Source organism: Pristiophorus japonicus, unplaced genomic scaffold, assembly GCF_044704955.1.
Source record: "Pristiophorus japonicus isolate sPriJap1 unplaced genomic scaffold, sPriJap1.hap1 HAP1_SCAFFOLD_573, whole genome shotgun sequence".
In the NCBI taxonomy this organism is placed as follows: domain Eukaryota; kingdom Metazoa; phylum Chordata; class Chondrichthyes; family Pristiophoridae; genus Pristiophorus; species Pristiophorus japonicus.
This window is the reverse complement of record NW_027254481.1, coordinates 235,001-249,782: the sequence shown is the minus strand read 5'-3', so window position 1 is coordinate 249,782 and position 14,782 is coordinate 235,001. Positions and strand designations below refer to the sequence as shown.

Sequence of the window (14,782 nt, the reverse complement as noted above, 5' to 3'; positions counted from 1 at the left end):
CTTGCCTCGCCTAAATCTTAGCAGCATAACCCTCTATTCCCTTCTCCCTCACATGCTTGTCTCGCCTCCCCTTACGTGCATCAAAACTTCGCTTCAACCACTCCCTGTGGCAGCGAGTTCCACATTCTCAGCACACTGGGTAAAGCATTTTCTGCTGAGTTTCCTGATGGATTTCTTGGTAACTATATTGTTACGCTCTTTCCCACAAGTGGAAACATTCTATCCGCTCTATCAAAACCTTTCATGGTTTTAAAGACCTCTATTAGGTCACCCTTCAGCCTTTTTTCAAGAGAAAAGAGACGGCCTGTTCATCCTTTCCTGATGAGTATGCCCTCGTATTTCTGGTATCATCCTTGTAAATCTAATTTGCACCCCCTCCTCTTTATAATATAGCGACCAGAACTGTACGTAGTACTCATTTAAGTGGTCTAACCCAGGTTCGTTACAGGTTTAGCATAATTTTCCTACTTTTCAATTCTATACCTCTGGAAATAAACCCCAGTACTTTTAGCTATTTGCAGTAACTTTTATCGATAAAGCGTCTTTGACACTGTAAAATGTTCCAAGGCACTTCAAGACAAAACATAAATTTGACACCGAGTCACAAAAGAAGTTGTTTAGGCAGATGACCAAAAGCTGGGTCACAGAGGTAGGTATTAAGGAGCGTCTTGAAGGAGGAGAGAGAGGTGGAGAGGTTTAGGGAGGGAGTTCCAGAGCTTGGGGCCCAGGCAACAGAAGACACGGCCACCGATGGTTGAGCGATTATAATCAGGGATGCTCAGGAGGACAGACATCTCGGTGGGGCGGGTGGGGTTTGTGAGGCGGGAAAAGATTACAGAGATGGGGAGGGGCGAGGAGGCCCTGGTGGGAATTGTGAACGAGGATTAGAATTTTGAAATTGAGGCGTTCAGCTGGGAGCCAATGTCGGTCAGCGAGCACAGGGGATGGTGGGTAAGCGAGTAACGACATGGGCTGCTGAGTTTTGGATGAACTCGTGTCTATGTGGCGTAGAATGTGGGAGGCCGGCCAGCAGTAAGTTGGAGTAATGATTGTATTGCGAGATCCCTTTGACCCTCTATCCCACCTAGACTTGCACCCTCCCAAGTAATAAGTGACCTCCCTGTCCTTCCGACAAAACACCATTGTTCGAGATCGTTTTTTATTTGTTCCCTTCTCAGCATTGTGTTTTATCATGCACTCATTAAACATTGGAACGTTTTGCTATGTTAAATTCTCTGTGGCTCAGTGGGTAGTATGCTTATCTCGCAGTTAGTTATAAGGTTATGGGTTCAAATCCCATCCACAGACTTTGAGTGAAAAAAATCTAGTGGAGTGCTGTCCCGTATCCTAACTCGCACCAAGTCCCGTTCACCCATCAGGTGTTAAGCAACGCCCCGATTTCAAAATTCTCATCCTTATTTTCAAATCCCTCCATGGTCTCCTTGACTCCTCCCTATCTCTGTAACCTCCAGCCCTTTCACCCCTCCCTTCAGCCGCCTGGGGCCCCGAGCTCTGGAATTCCCTCCCTAAACCTCTCTGCCCCTCTCACTTTAAGACACTCCTTAAAACCTACCTCTTTGACCAAGCTTTTGGTCTCCTTAAACTCCAAAAGTACTTCATTGGCTGTAAAGCGCTTTGAGTTGTCCATCGTCATCAAACAAATGAAAGTCTTATGTGGGTTGGTGTTAAATTATGTTTGACAATCGCTCTTGGGACGATTTGCGACGTTAAGGGCACCATATAAATGTAAGTTGTGTTGTCGTAGCTGCATAAGGACCCAAGGTCATCTAGAGCGCAATTGTAAATTTCAAACAGGGTTAAGTGAGCCCACCTCACGATATCTTTACATATCACACCACAAAAAAGAAAGTGACTATTGAGTGCAAGATACATATTTTATATAAACATACATATACAAAACTGGCTGATCTCCAGTGGCATTGCTCAAGTGATTACGGTGTTTCAATTTTTGTAACAGTGGGTGGGGGGGGGTGGGTGGTGATTTAGAAAGCGTGACATGATGTGCGCATGACAGTCAACAGGAAGTATGCGTGACAGGTCAGTGAGCCCAGTCGGAGGGATGGTACTGAGGGAGCGCCGCACTGAACTGTCGGTGGGGCAGTACTGAGGGAGCGCCGTACTGCGCTGTCGGAGGGGCAGTACTGAGGGAGTGCCGCACTGTCGGAGGGGCAGTACTGAGGGAGCGGCGCACTGTCGGAGGGGCAGTACTGAGGGAGCGCCGTACTGCGCTGTCGGAGGGGCAGTACTGAGGGAGCGCCGCACTGTCGGAGGGGCAGTACTGAGGGAGCGCCGTACTGCGCTGTCGGAGGGGCAGTACTGAGGGAGTGCCGCACTGTCGGAGGGGCAGTACTGAGGGAGCACCGCACTGTCGGAGGGGCAGTACTGAGAGAGCGCCGCACTGTCGGAGGGGCAGTACTGAGGGAGCGCTGCACTGTCAGAGGGGCAGTACTGAGGGAGTGCCGCACTGTCGGAGGGGCAGTACTGAGGGAGCGCTGTACTGTTGTGCTGCCCCCACTGCGCCCGTTAAAACACGTATAAAAATACATGGACAAAGTCCCGATTCCACCGACGAAATGTCCATCGCACTCCAGCGACCGGGCAAATAAATATAAGTGGCGAGGGTTTATTTTTTCTGGCCAGCTAGGCCTCAGTCCCCGCCCTCCGACGGCGCCGCCATCGAGCCCCGCGGGACGAGGAAGACCCCTCCATCCGCCGTCTGTTGCAGGGCGAACTCCTGGGGCGAGTAGGGGCGTCCCCGGGGGTCCCGCAGCCCGGCGAAGACACGCTGCCGCAGCTCGGCCATCCGGTGGCGGGCCTGGCACAGGGCGCGGTCCATGCCGTCTCGCTCGGCCGCCAGCCGGCTGCGCTCGGAGCGCAGCCCGCCCAGCTCGCGCTCCAGCAGGGCAATTTTCTCCAGCTTACGCTGCCGGCAGTTCTGGGCGGCCACCTTGTTCTTTCCCCGCCGCCGGATGTCGCGGGCCAGGGCCAGCTGGGGCTCGCTGAGTCGGTGGTGGCTGGCCAGCTCGTTGAAGTCGTCGACGGGCAGGTTGACGATGGTGTCGGCCGAGAAGGGGATCCCCAGCGCATGGGCCCGCCGCTGGTCACGGCAGCCCCCGTGGTCCCTCTTGGCCCGGGGGCACGGGGCAGGCCGCGCGCCCGACGGCCCCTCTGCCGGCGGGTGTGGGTGCTGTGTAGCCGTCGCCGGCAGCTCCGCGTTGCCGTAGCACCACTGCCCGTGGAAGTCCGGCATTGGCCCCCAGCCGTCGGGGCTAGAGTCGTCCAGTGACAGGCCCGAGTCTGACTCGCCGTCCTCCCGCCGCTTGGCGCCCAGGCCCAACAGCAGCGGCTCGCTCAGGAAGCTGGCCAGTGACGAATGGCAGCAGGGGTCCACGGTGGGCTCGAATGCCAGCGGGCGGCTGTCGTAAGCAGCCGGTGGTGGCAGGAGAGGCCTGTATCCCGCGCTGTGGCCGGACCAGGCGGCAGGCAGGGTGTACGGGTCGGGGGGTGGGAGGTGCTGGGCTCCTCCGGCGTAGAAGGTGTTGGGGTCGTTCGCCATGTCGCCGTTCGCGTCCAGTCCCTGTGACCAAGAGAGAGGTAGGGGGTTAATGGTGAATCTCAACGGTCTCAACTTCCACCGCGTTCAAAAAGGGGAAAACGCAGATACCACATGGCTCTTCCTGTCTGTGTGTGAGAGCGTGCACATGTGAGAGTGAGTTAGAGTGTGTGTGGGAGAGCGCGTGAGTGTGTGTCTGAGAGAGTGTATGTGTGTGTGAGAGTGTGTGTGTGCACGTGTGTGTGAGTGAGAGTGGGAGAGAGCGCGTCTGTGAGAGTATGTGTGTGTGGGAGAGCGCGTGAGTGTGTGTCTGAGAGAGTGTATGTGTGTGTGAGAGCGTGCGCGTGTGAGAGTGTGTGTGCACGTGTGTGTGAGTGAGTTAGAGTGAGAGTGGGAGAGAGCGCGTCTGTGAGAGTGCATGTGTGTGTGGGAGAGCGCGTGAATGTGTCTGTGAGAGAGTAAGAGAGAGTGTATGTGTGTGAGAAAGTGAGAGTGGTAGCGAGCGTGTGTGTGTGTGTGTCTGAGTGCCTGTATGAGAGTGTGGGAGCGAGCGCGTGTGTGTGTGAGAGAGTGAGTGTGTGATAGTGTCTGAGTGAGAGTGTGTGTGTGATAGTGTCTGTGTGAGAGTGTGTGTGTGTCTGAGTGCCTGTATGAGAGTGTGGGAGCGAGCGCGTGTGTGTGTCTGTGTGAAAGAGTAAGAGAGAGAGTGTATGTGTGTGTGTGAGAGTGTCTGTGAGTGTCTGTATGATTGTGTGTCTGAGAGTGTGTCTGTGAGTGTCTGTATGAGAGTGTGTGATAGTGTCTGTATGAGAGTGTGTGTGTATGAGAGTGTGTGATAGTGTCTGTATGAGAGTGTGTGTGTGAGAGTGGGAGCGAGCGCGTGTGTGAGAAAGAGAGAGTGTGTGTCTGTATGAGAGTGTGTGTGTATGAGAGTGTGTGATAGTGTCTGTATGAGAGTGTGTGTGTGTATGAGAGTGTGTGATAGTGTCTGTATGAGTGTGTGTGTATATGAGAGTGTCTGATGGTGTCTGTATGAGAGTGTGTGTGTCTATGAGAGTGTGTGATAGTGTCTGTATGAGAGTGTGTGTGTGTATGAGAGTGTGTGATAGTGTCTGTATGAGAGTGTGTGTGTGATAGTGTCTGTATGAGAGTGTGTGTGTGATAGTGTCTGTATGAGAGTGTGTGTGAGAGTGGGAGCGAGCGCGTGTGTGAGAAAGAGAGTGTGTGTCTGTATGATAGTGTGTGTATGAGAGAGAATGTGTGTGTGAGCACAAGTGCATTAGGGGCGCTGCGGGAGAGTGCATTTGCACACAGCGAGGACACCGCCCCCTTCCTGCCCCAGGGCTTCCTTGTGAAGCCCCCCACGGTCCAATGTCCCGCAGCCACTCACTACCCCTAGCCAACAGATGCCAGAACGTGACCGTAAATCGGAGGGGACCCCAATGAGAGGCGGACAGGACCACAGGGAGAGCTGGAAGAGGCGATACTGGAGCGGGAACGACGCCGTTGATGCCAGAATTAGAACCCTGTGCTGTTGAGACCCTGTCACACGGCCTGTCAGCTGCCTCTGCGTCCCCCACTGACACACATCTGCACATCCCGATAAGCTTCAGTCAAGGAGCACAGGAAACCCATTCAGAAACTATCTTACCACACGCTGTGGCGTTTTTCAGGCAGATTAAAGAACTCATTTTGGAACGCACGCCTCTTAAAGAGGCAGTGTTTGATATCGAAACGGTGGCGACACATGTCAGGGCCCATAACAAATTCTCCGGGGCAGCTACATAGTCACATTGCCTCTACACTGTCCCATCAAACACTCCCAGGGCAGGTACAGGGGGTTAGATACAGAGTCAAGCTCCCTCTACACTGTCCCATCAAACACTCCCAGGGCAGGTACAGGGAGTTAGATACAGAGTAAAGCTCCCTCTACACTGTCCCATCAAACACTCCCAGGGCAGGTACAGCACGGGGTTAGATACAGAGTAAAGCTCCCTCTACACTGTCCCATCAAACACTCCCAGGGCAGGTACAGGGGGTTAGATACAGAGTAAAGCTCCCTCTACACTGTCCCATCAAACACTCCCAGGGCAGGTACAGGGGGTTAGATACAGAGTAAAGCTCCCTCTACACTGTCCCATCAAACACTCCCAGGGCAGGTACAGGGGGTTAGATACAGAGTAAAGCTCCCTCTACACTGTCCCATCAAACACTCCCAGGGCAGGTACAGGGTGTTAGATACAGAGTAAAGCTCCCTCTACACTGTCCCATCAAACACTCCCAGGGCAGGTACAGGGGGTTAGATACAGAGTAAAGCTCCCTCTACACTGTCCCATCAAACACTCCCAGGGCAGGTGCACGGGGTTAGATACAGAGTAAAGCTCCCTCTACACTGTCCCATCAAACACACCCAGGGCAGGTACAGGGGGTTAGATACAGAGTAAAGCTCCCTCGACACTGTCCCATCAAACACACCCAGGGCAGGTACAGGGGGTTAGATACAGAGTAAAGCTCCCTCACCTGTAGCTCTGCCAGGGACATCAGTTCCTGCCAGGTGAGTTCCACCTCTCCCGGGTGTCCCAGTTCGGCGCAGCTCCCGTGCTGTGGAAGGAAGTGCGGGGGTGCCCCCTCATACTGAGTGGGGCAGGGCGCCATTGGCAAAGCGTAGATTGAGTCGGCGGCCAGCTCGGGGAGCGAAGGGTGGCACAGCGAGACCTGTCGGGTGTACAGAGAGGGAGAGAGAAATGAAGTGACTTCCATGAGGCATTTGACAAGGTGTCACATAAAAGGTTACTGCACAAGATAAAAGTTCACGGGGTTGGGGGTAATATATTAGCATGGATAGAGGATTGGCTAACGAACAGAAAACAGAGAGTCGGGATAAATGGGTCATTCTCTGGTTGGCAATCAGTAACTAGTGGGGTGTCACAGGGATCAGTGCTGGGTCCCCAACTGTTTACAATCTATATTAACCACTTGGAAGAAGGGACTGAGTGTAACGTAGACAAGTTTGCTGACGATACAAAGATGGGAGGAAAAGCAGTGTGTGAGGAGGACACAAAAAATCTGCAAAAGGACATAGACAGGCTAAGTGAGTGGGCAAAAATTTGGCAGATGGAGTATAATGTTGGAAAGTGTGAGGTCATGCACTTTGGTGGAAAAAAAATCAAAGAGCAAGTTATAATTTAAATGGAGAAAGATTGCAAAGTGCTGCAGTACAGCGGGACCTGGGGGTTACTTGTGCATGAAACACAAAAGGTTAGTATGCAGGTACAGCAAGTGATCAGGAAGGGCCAATGGTATCTTGGCCTTTATTGCAAAGGGGATGGAGTATAAAAGCAGAGAAGTCCTGCTACAATGTACAGGGTATTGGTGATGCCAAACCTGGAGTACTGCGTGCAGTTTTGGTCTCTGTATTTAAGGGGGGATATACTTGCATTGGAGGCTGTTCAGCGAATTGAATATAGGAGCAGGGAGGTCTTACTGCAGTTGTACAGGGCCTTGGTAAGACCACACCTGGAATATTGTGTACAGTTTTGTTCTCCTAATCTGAGGAAGGACATTCTTGCTATTGAGGGAGTGCAGCGAAGGTTCACCAGACTGATTCCCGGGATGGCAGGACTGACATATGAAGAAAGACTGGATCGACTGGGCTTATATTCACTGGAGTTTAGAAGAATGAGAGGGAATCTCAAAGAAACATATAAAATTCTGACGGGATTGGACAGGTTAGATGCAGGAAGAATGTTCCCGATGTTGGGGAAGTCCAGAACCAGGGGTCACAGTCTAAGGATAAGGGGTAAGCCATTTAGGACCGAGATGAGGAGAAACTTCTTCACTCAGAGAATTGTGAACCTGTGGAATTCTCTACCGCAGAAAGTTGTTGGGGCCAGTTCGTTAGATATAGTCAAAAGGGAGTTAGCTGTGGCCCTTATGACTAAAGGGATCAATGGGTATGGAGAGAAAGCAGGAATGGGGTACTGAGGGAATGATCAGCCATGATCATATTGAATGGTGGTGAAGGGCTGAATGGCCTACTCCTGCACCTATTTTCTATGTTCACTCGGTTGATTCCGGTGATGAGGGAGTTGTCTTATGAGGAAAGGTTGGGCCTCTACTCATTGGAATTCAGAAGAATGAGAGGTGATCTTATCGAAACGTATAAGATTATGAGGGGGCTCGACAAGGTGGATGCAGAGAGGATGTTCCCACTGATGGGGGAGACTAGAACTAGGGGGCATGGTCTTAGAATAAGGGGCCGCCCATTTAAAACTGAGATGAGGAGGAATTTCTTCTCTCAGAGGGTTGTAAATCTGTGGAATTCTCTGCCCCAGGGAGCTGTGGAGGCTGGGACATTGAATATATTTAAGGCGGGAGATAGACAGATTTTTGAGCGATAAGGGAGTGAAGGGTTATGGGGAGCGGGCGGGGAAGTAGAGCTGAGTCCATGATCGGATCAGCCATGGTCGTATTAAATGGCGGAGCAGGCTCGAGGGGCCGAATGGCCGGCTCCTGCTCCTATTTCTGATGTTCTTTTGAGGCCAGTGCGGGACCTACAGTCTCTGTCACAGGGGGTGTCTGGGGCAGACGGTGGTTGGAGGGACGGGTTGGTGGGAGGCATGCGTTGCCGTGCGCTACTTCCGCTGTCTGCGCTTGGCTTGCGCCTGCTCCCGGCAAAGAGACTCGAGCTGTTTGGGTGCTTTCTCAGATGCTCCTCCTCCGGTTTGAGCGGTCTTTGGGCCAGGGATTCCCAGGTGTCGGTGGGGATGTTGCACTTTTGCAAGGAGTCTTAGGTGGTGTCCTTGAAGTGTTTTCTCTGCCCACCTGGGGCTCACTTGCCGTGCAGGAGTTCCGAGTAGAGCGCTTGCTTTGGGAGTCTCGTGACGGGCATGCGGACAATGTGGCCCTGCCCAGCGGAGCTGGTGGAGCAAGGCGCTTCACAGGAGCGTTATCAAACAAAAATTTGACACCGAGCCAACTAAGGAGAAATTAGGGCAGGTAACCAAAAGATAGGCTTTAAGGAGCGTCTTCAAGTAGGAGAGAGGCGGAGAGGTTTAGGGGGGAGTTCCGGAGCTTGGGGCCCAGGCAACAGAAGGCACGGCCACTGTAACGTACGCACGTGTGACTATGCTGACAGGTTGGTAGAGCTGTTGAGGTGGGAGTGGCTTTGCCAGTCACGTGATGTTCACAAGACTCAATAAAACCCCAGCCAGTTGGGTTCGGGGGATCCACGATGGGGCAGGTGGTTGTGAGCCTGGTGGATGAACTGGTAATGTGCAACGTGATTGTTAAACCTTTGCTAATAAACCAACTAGTTTTTAATCGCAATGTGTTGCGATGAATTCTTAAGCAAAGAGCCCATGAAGTTAATACATTACGGCCACCAATGGTGGAGCGATTATAATCAGGGATGTTCAAGAGGGCAGAATTGGAGGAGCACAGACATCTCGCAGGGTGGAGGAGATTACAGAGATAGGGAGGGGTGTAGGGGCTGGAGGAGGTTACAGAGATAGGGAGGGGTGTAGGGGCTGGAGGAGGTTACAGAGATAGGTGTAGGTGCTGGAGGGGGTTACAGAGATAGGGAGGGGCGAGGAGGCCATGTATGAGAATTTTGAAATCGACGCGTTGCTTAACCAGGAGCCAATGTAGGTCAACGAGCACAGGGGGTGATGGGTGAGTGGGACTCGGTGCGAGTTAGGACACGGGGCAGTGAGCACAGGGGGTGATGGGTGAGTGGGACTCGGTGCGAGTTAGGACACGGGGCAGTGAGCACAGGGGGTGATGGGTGAGTGGGACTCGGTGTGAGTTAGGACACGGGGTCAGTGAGCACAGGGGGTGATGGGTGAGTGGGACTTGGTGCGAGTTAGGACACGGGGTCAGTGAGCACAGGGGGTGATGGGTGAGCGGGACTCGGTGCGAGTTAGGACACGGGGTCAGCGAGCACAGGGGGTGATGGGTGAGTGGGACTCGGTGTGAGTTAGGACACGGGGCAGTGAGCACAGGGGGTGATGGGTGAGTGGGACTGGGTGTGAGTTAGGACACTGGGTCAGTGAGCACAGGGGGTGATGGGTGAGTGGGACTGGGTGTGAGTTAGGACACGGGGTCAGTGAGCACAGGGGGTGATGGGTGAGTGGGACTGAGTGCGAGTTAGGACACGGGGTCAGTGAGCACAGGGGGTGATGGGTGAGCGGGACTCGGTGCGAGTTTGGACACGGGGGCAGCCGAGTTTTGGATCACCTCTAGTTTACGTCGGGTAGAATGTGGGAGGGCGGCCAGGAGCGCAGTGCGTTGGAATAGTCAAGTCTGGAGGTAACAAAGGCACGGATGAGGGCTTCAGCAGCGGATGAGCTGAGGCAGGGGGCGGAGACGGGCGATGTTAAGGAGGGTGGAACTAGGCGGTCTTAGGTATGCTGTGGATAGGCCTAGTCTACTCAATCTTTCCTGATAGGACAATCCCCACATCCAGGAATCAGTCTGGCGAACCTCCATTGCACCCCTTCTAAGGCAAGTATATCCTTCCTTCGATAAGGAGACCAAAACTGTGCGCAGTACTCCAGGTGTGGTCTCACCAGGACCCTTTATCAATAACAATCAGACACCAAGCCACATACGGAGATATTAGGACAGGTGACCAAAAGCTTGGTCAAAGAGGTCGGTTTTAAGCAGCGTCTTAAAGGAGGAGAGAGAGACGGAGAGGTTTATAGGGAGGGAGTTCCAGGCCGCTGAAGACATGGCCGCCGATGGTGGAGCGATGGAAATCGGGAGATGCTCAAGAGGCCAGAATTGGAGGAGCGCAGAGATCTCGGAGGGCAGGAGGAGGTTACAGAGATAGGGAGAGGTGTAGGGGCAGGAGGAGTTTACAGAGATAGGGAGGGGTGTTGGGTCTGGAGGAGGTTACAGAGATAGGGAGGGGTGTTGGGTCTGGAGGAGGTTACAGAGATAGGGAGGGGTGTTGGGTCTGGAGGAGGTTACAGAGATAGGGAGGGGTGTTGGGTCTGGAGGAGGTTACAGAGATAGGGAGGGGTGTTGGGTCTGGAGAAGGTTACAGAGATAGGGAGGGGTGTAGGGGGCTGGAGGAGGTTACAGAGATAGGGAGGGGTGTAGGTGCTGGAGGATATTACAGAGATAGGGAGGGGTGTAGGGGCTGGAGGAGGTTACAGAGATAGGGAGGGGTGTCGGGGCTGGAGGAGATTACAGAGATAGGGAGGGGTGTAGGGGCTGGAGGAGGTTACAGAGATAGGGAGGGGTGTAGGTGCTGGAGGAGGTTACAGAGATAGGGAGGGGTGGGTGTAGGGGCTAGAGGAGGTTACAGAGATAGGGAGGGGTGTAGGGGCTGGAGGAGGTTACAGAGATAGGGAGGGGTATAGGTGCTGGAGGAGGTTACAGAGATAGGGAGGGGTGGGTGTAGGGGCTAGAGGAGGTTACAGAGATAGGGAGGGGTGTAGGGGCTGGAGGAGGTTACAGAGATAGGGAGGGGTGTAGGTGCTGGAGGAGGTTACAGAGATTGGGAGGGGTGTAGGTGCTGGAGGAGGTTACAGAGATAGGGAGGGGTATAGGTGCTGGAGGAGGTTACAGAGATAGGGAGGGGTGGGTGTAGGGGCTAGAGGAGGTTACAGAGATAGGGAGGGGTGTAGGGGCTGGAGGAGGTTACAGAGATAGGGAGGGGTGTAGGGGCTGGAGGAGGTTGCAGAGATAGGGAGGGGTGTAGGGGCTGGAGGAGGTTACAGAGGTAGGGAGGGGTGTAGGGGCTGGAGGAGGTTACAGAGATAGGGAGGGGTGTAGGGGCTGGAGGAGGTTACAGAGATAGGGAGGGGTGTAGGGGCTGGAGGAGGTTACAGAGATAGGGAGGGGTGTAGGGGGCTGGAGGAGGTTACAGAGATAGGGAGGGGTGTAGGGGCTGGAGGAGGTTACAGAGATAGGGATGGGTGTAGGGGCTGGAGGAGGTTACAGAGATAGGGAGGGGTGTAGGGGCTGGAGGAGTTTAATGAGATAGGGAGGGGTGTAGGGGCTGGAGGAGGTTACAGAGATAGGGAGGGGTGTAGGGACTGGAGCAGATTACAGAGATAGGGAGGGGTGTTGGGGGCTGAAGGAGGTTACAGAGATAGGGAGGGGTGTAGGGGCTGGAGGGGGTTACAGAGATAGGGAGGGGTGTAGGGGCTGGAGGGGGTTACAGAGATAGGGAGGGGTGTAGGGGGCTGGAGGAGGTTATAGAGATAGGGAGGGGTGTAGGGACTGGAGCAGGTTACAGAGATAGGGAGGGGTGTAGGGGCTGGAGGAGGTTACAGAGATAAGGAGGGGTGTAGGGGCTGGAGGAGGTTACAGAGAAGGGGAGGGGGGAGCGAGGGCCACGGAGGGATTTGAAAATGATGTGAGTAGAAGGGAGTCCCACTAATTACTACTGATGGACCAGGGCGTAGGGTGTTTGTGCTGAGGGTGGGGATGTGTGGTGTGGGTGGGGCCTCCCTGTTTACTGAGGGACCCAAGTGAGGGGCTAAGGCCAAGATTGGGTTTTCCGAAAGCCTAGTTGAGAGGCGGAGGGAGGGAGGGCCGAGGGAGGTGAGTTGTTCCCCCACCCCACGCCCCCTCCCCCCTCCTCTGAGCACTGTGGGGTCAAAAGGAGGAGGTGTGGGGCTTGTGGTGAAGGAATGGGTTGGAGCATGATTTAAGTCGCTGGCTTGAGATCTTGAACTTCTCTCTCCGGAACGACAACCCTCATCCTGATGCCCAGTACATAACAAACATCAGAATTAGGAGCAGGAGTAGGACTTACGGCCCCTCGAGCCTGCTCCGCCATTCAATAAGATCATGCCTTATTAAGAGCAGACGTTGACTACAAGATCCAACACCGCCTCCAGTGCGCCAGTGCAGCCTTCGGCCACCTGAGGAAAAGTGTGTTTGAAGACCAGACCCTCAAATCCACCACCAAGCTCATGGTCTACAGGGCTGTAGTGATACCCGCCCTCCTGTATGGCTCAGAGACACGGACCATGTACAGTAGACACCTCAAGTCGCTGGAGAAATACCACCAACGCTGTCTCCGCAAGATCCTGCAAATCCCCCGGGAGGACAGACGCACCAACGTTAGCGTCCTCGACCAGGCCCAACATCCCCAGCATCGAAGCACAGGTTTGCCGCACGCTCCTTCCGCTGCCTGCGCTTGGTTTCTGCACGCTCTCGGCGACGAGACTCGAGGTGCTCAGCGCCCTCCCGGATGCACTCCCTCCACTTAGGGCGGACTGGTCTTTGGGCCCAGGGACTCCCAGGTGTCGGTGGGGATGTTGCACTTTATCAGGGAGGCTTTGAGGGTGGTCCCTTGTAACGTTTCCTCTGCCCACCTTTGGCCCGTTTGCCCGTGAAGGAGTTCCGAGTAGAGCGCTCGCTTTGGGAGTCTCGTGTCTGGGGGAACCATGCGGACAATGTGGCCCTGCCCAGCGGAGCTGGTCGAGTGTGGTCAGTGCTTCGATGCTGGGGATGTTGGGCCTGGTCGAGGAGTCTTGCTACAATTGTACAGGGCCTTGGTGAGACCACACCTGGAGTACTGTGCACAGTTTGGGTCTCCTTACCTAAGGAAGGATATACTTGCCATAGAGGGAGTGCAGCGAAGGTTCACCAGACTGATTCCTGGGAGGGATTGTCCTATGAGGAGAGATTGAGTAGACCGGGCCGATAATCTCCAGAGTTTAGAGGAATGAGAGGGGATCTCACTGAAACATACAACATTCTTACAGGGCTCTGACAGGGTAGAGGCAGGGAGGGTGTTTCCCCCGGGCTGGGGAGTCTAGAACCAGGGGTCACAGTCTCAGGATAAGGGGTCGGCCATTTAGGACTGAGATGAGGAGGAATTTCTTCACTCAGAGGGGGGTGAATCTTTGGAATTCTCTGCCCCAGAGGGCTGTGGAGACTCAGTCGTTGAGTATATTCAAGGCTGAGATCGATAGATTTTTGTACACTAAGGAAATCGGGCGGGGAAGTGGAGCTGAGTCCATGATCGGATCAGCCATGATCGTATTAAATGGCGGAGCAGGCTCGAGGGGCCGAATGGCCGACTCCTGCTCCTAATTATTATGTTCTGGTGTATGTCAAGGCATTGGAGAGGGTAATGTAAGCACCAGTGAGTAGAGTTGTTGAGCTGGGAGTGCCTTAGCCAGTCACGTGATGTTCGCAAGAGTCAATAAAACCCCGGCCAGTTGGGTTCGGGGGATCCACGATGGGGCAGGTGGTTGTGAGCCTGGTGGATGAACCGGTAATGTGCAACGTGATTGTTAAACCTTTGCTAACAAACCAACTGATTCTTAATAGCATTGTGTTGCTATGAATTCTGAAGCAAAGGACCCATGAAGCCAATACATTATAAGGTCGGGGGTGGGGGTGAGGGGCGCGGATTGGGGGCTCGGGGGTTTGGGGCATCGGGGGTGAGGAGAGGGGCTCGGGGGTTTGGGGAGAGGGGCAGGGATGGAGAGCTGGGATGGGCTTCGGACGAAGGGAGTTTGTGTGGGGGTGGGGAGTGGGAGGGGAGTGGAGGTGTGGGGAGCAGAGGGTGGGGAGGTGAGGCGGGGAGAGAGAATTCTGTTCCCAGCCCCACTGCATTGTCCGTTACCTCAGCGCTGGTTCCTGGAAAGGGCAGGATGCAGTTCGCAGAACACATCCACCAAAAGGAGGATGTCAGCAGCGTTGTCTCAGGGCGATGGTCCTGGGATGGTGAGATAAGAGGAGAGGTTATCAGACAGTGTAGGCACTGAGCTTCTCACACACACACACACTGACACACACACACTCACACTGACACACACACACTCACACTGACACACACACACACACACACACTGACACAGACACACTCACACTGACACACACACACTCACACACACTGACACACATACACACACACACACACTGACACACACACACACACTGACACACACACACACACACTGACACACATACACACACACACACATACTGACACACACACACACACACACTGACACACACACACCCACTGACACACACACACACACACACTGACACACACACACTGACACACACACTGACACACACACACCCACTGACACACACTGACACACACACACACTCACACACACACACACTGACCCACACACACTCACACACACACTGACACACACACACACACACATACTGACACATACACACACACTGACACACACACACACACTGACACACACTCAC

The 14,782-nt window shown here is 54.0% G+C and overlaps 1 protein-coding gene across 1 annotated transcript in view; it reads right to left on the bottom strand.

Moving 5' to 3' along the window:
* Positions 1 to 1,886: 1,886 nt before the first annotated feature.
* LOC139254776 (transcription factor NF-E2 45 kDa subunit-like) overlaps positions 1,887 to 14,782 on the bottom strand; it is an 18,712-nt gene continuing 5,816 nt past the window's right edge. Inside the window, exons 2-4 of the mRNA XM_070873797.1 lie at positions 14,172 to 14,264; positions 6,095 to 6,289; positions 1,887 to 3,598 (exon numbers count right to left, since the gene is read on the bottom strand). Of these exons, the coding sequence (XP_070729898.1) occupies positions 2,669 to 3,598; positions 6,095 to 6,289; positions 14,172 to 14,219 (1,173 nt within the window). The 5' untranslated portion in view covers positions 14,220 to 14,264 and the 3' untranslated portion in view covers positions 1,887 to 2,668. The remainder of the gene's footprint in view (positions 3,599 to 6,094; positions 6,290 to 14,171; positions 14,265 to 14,782) is intronic.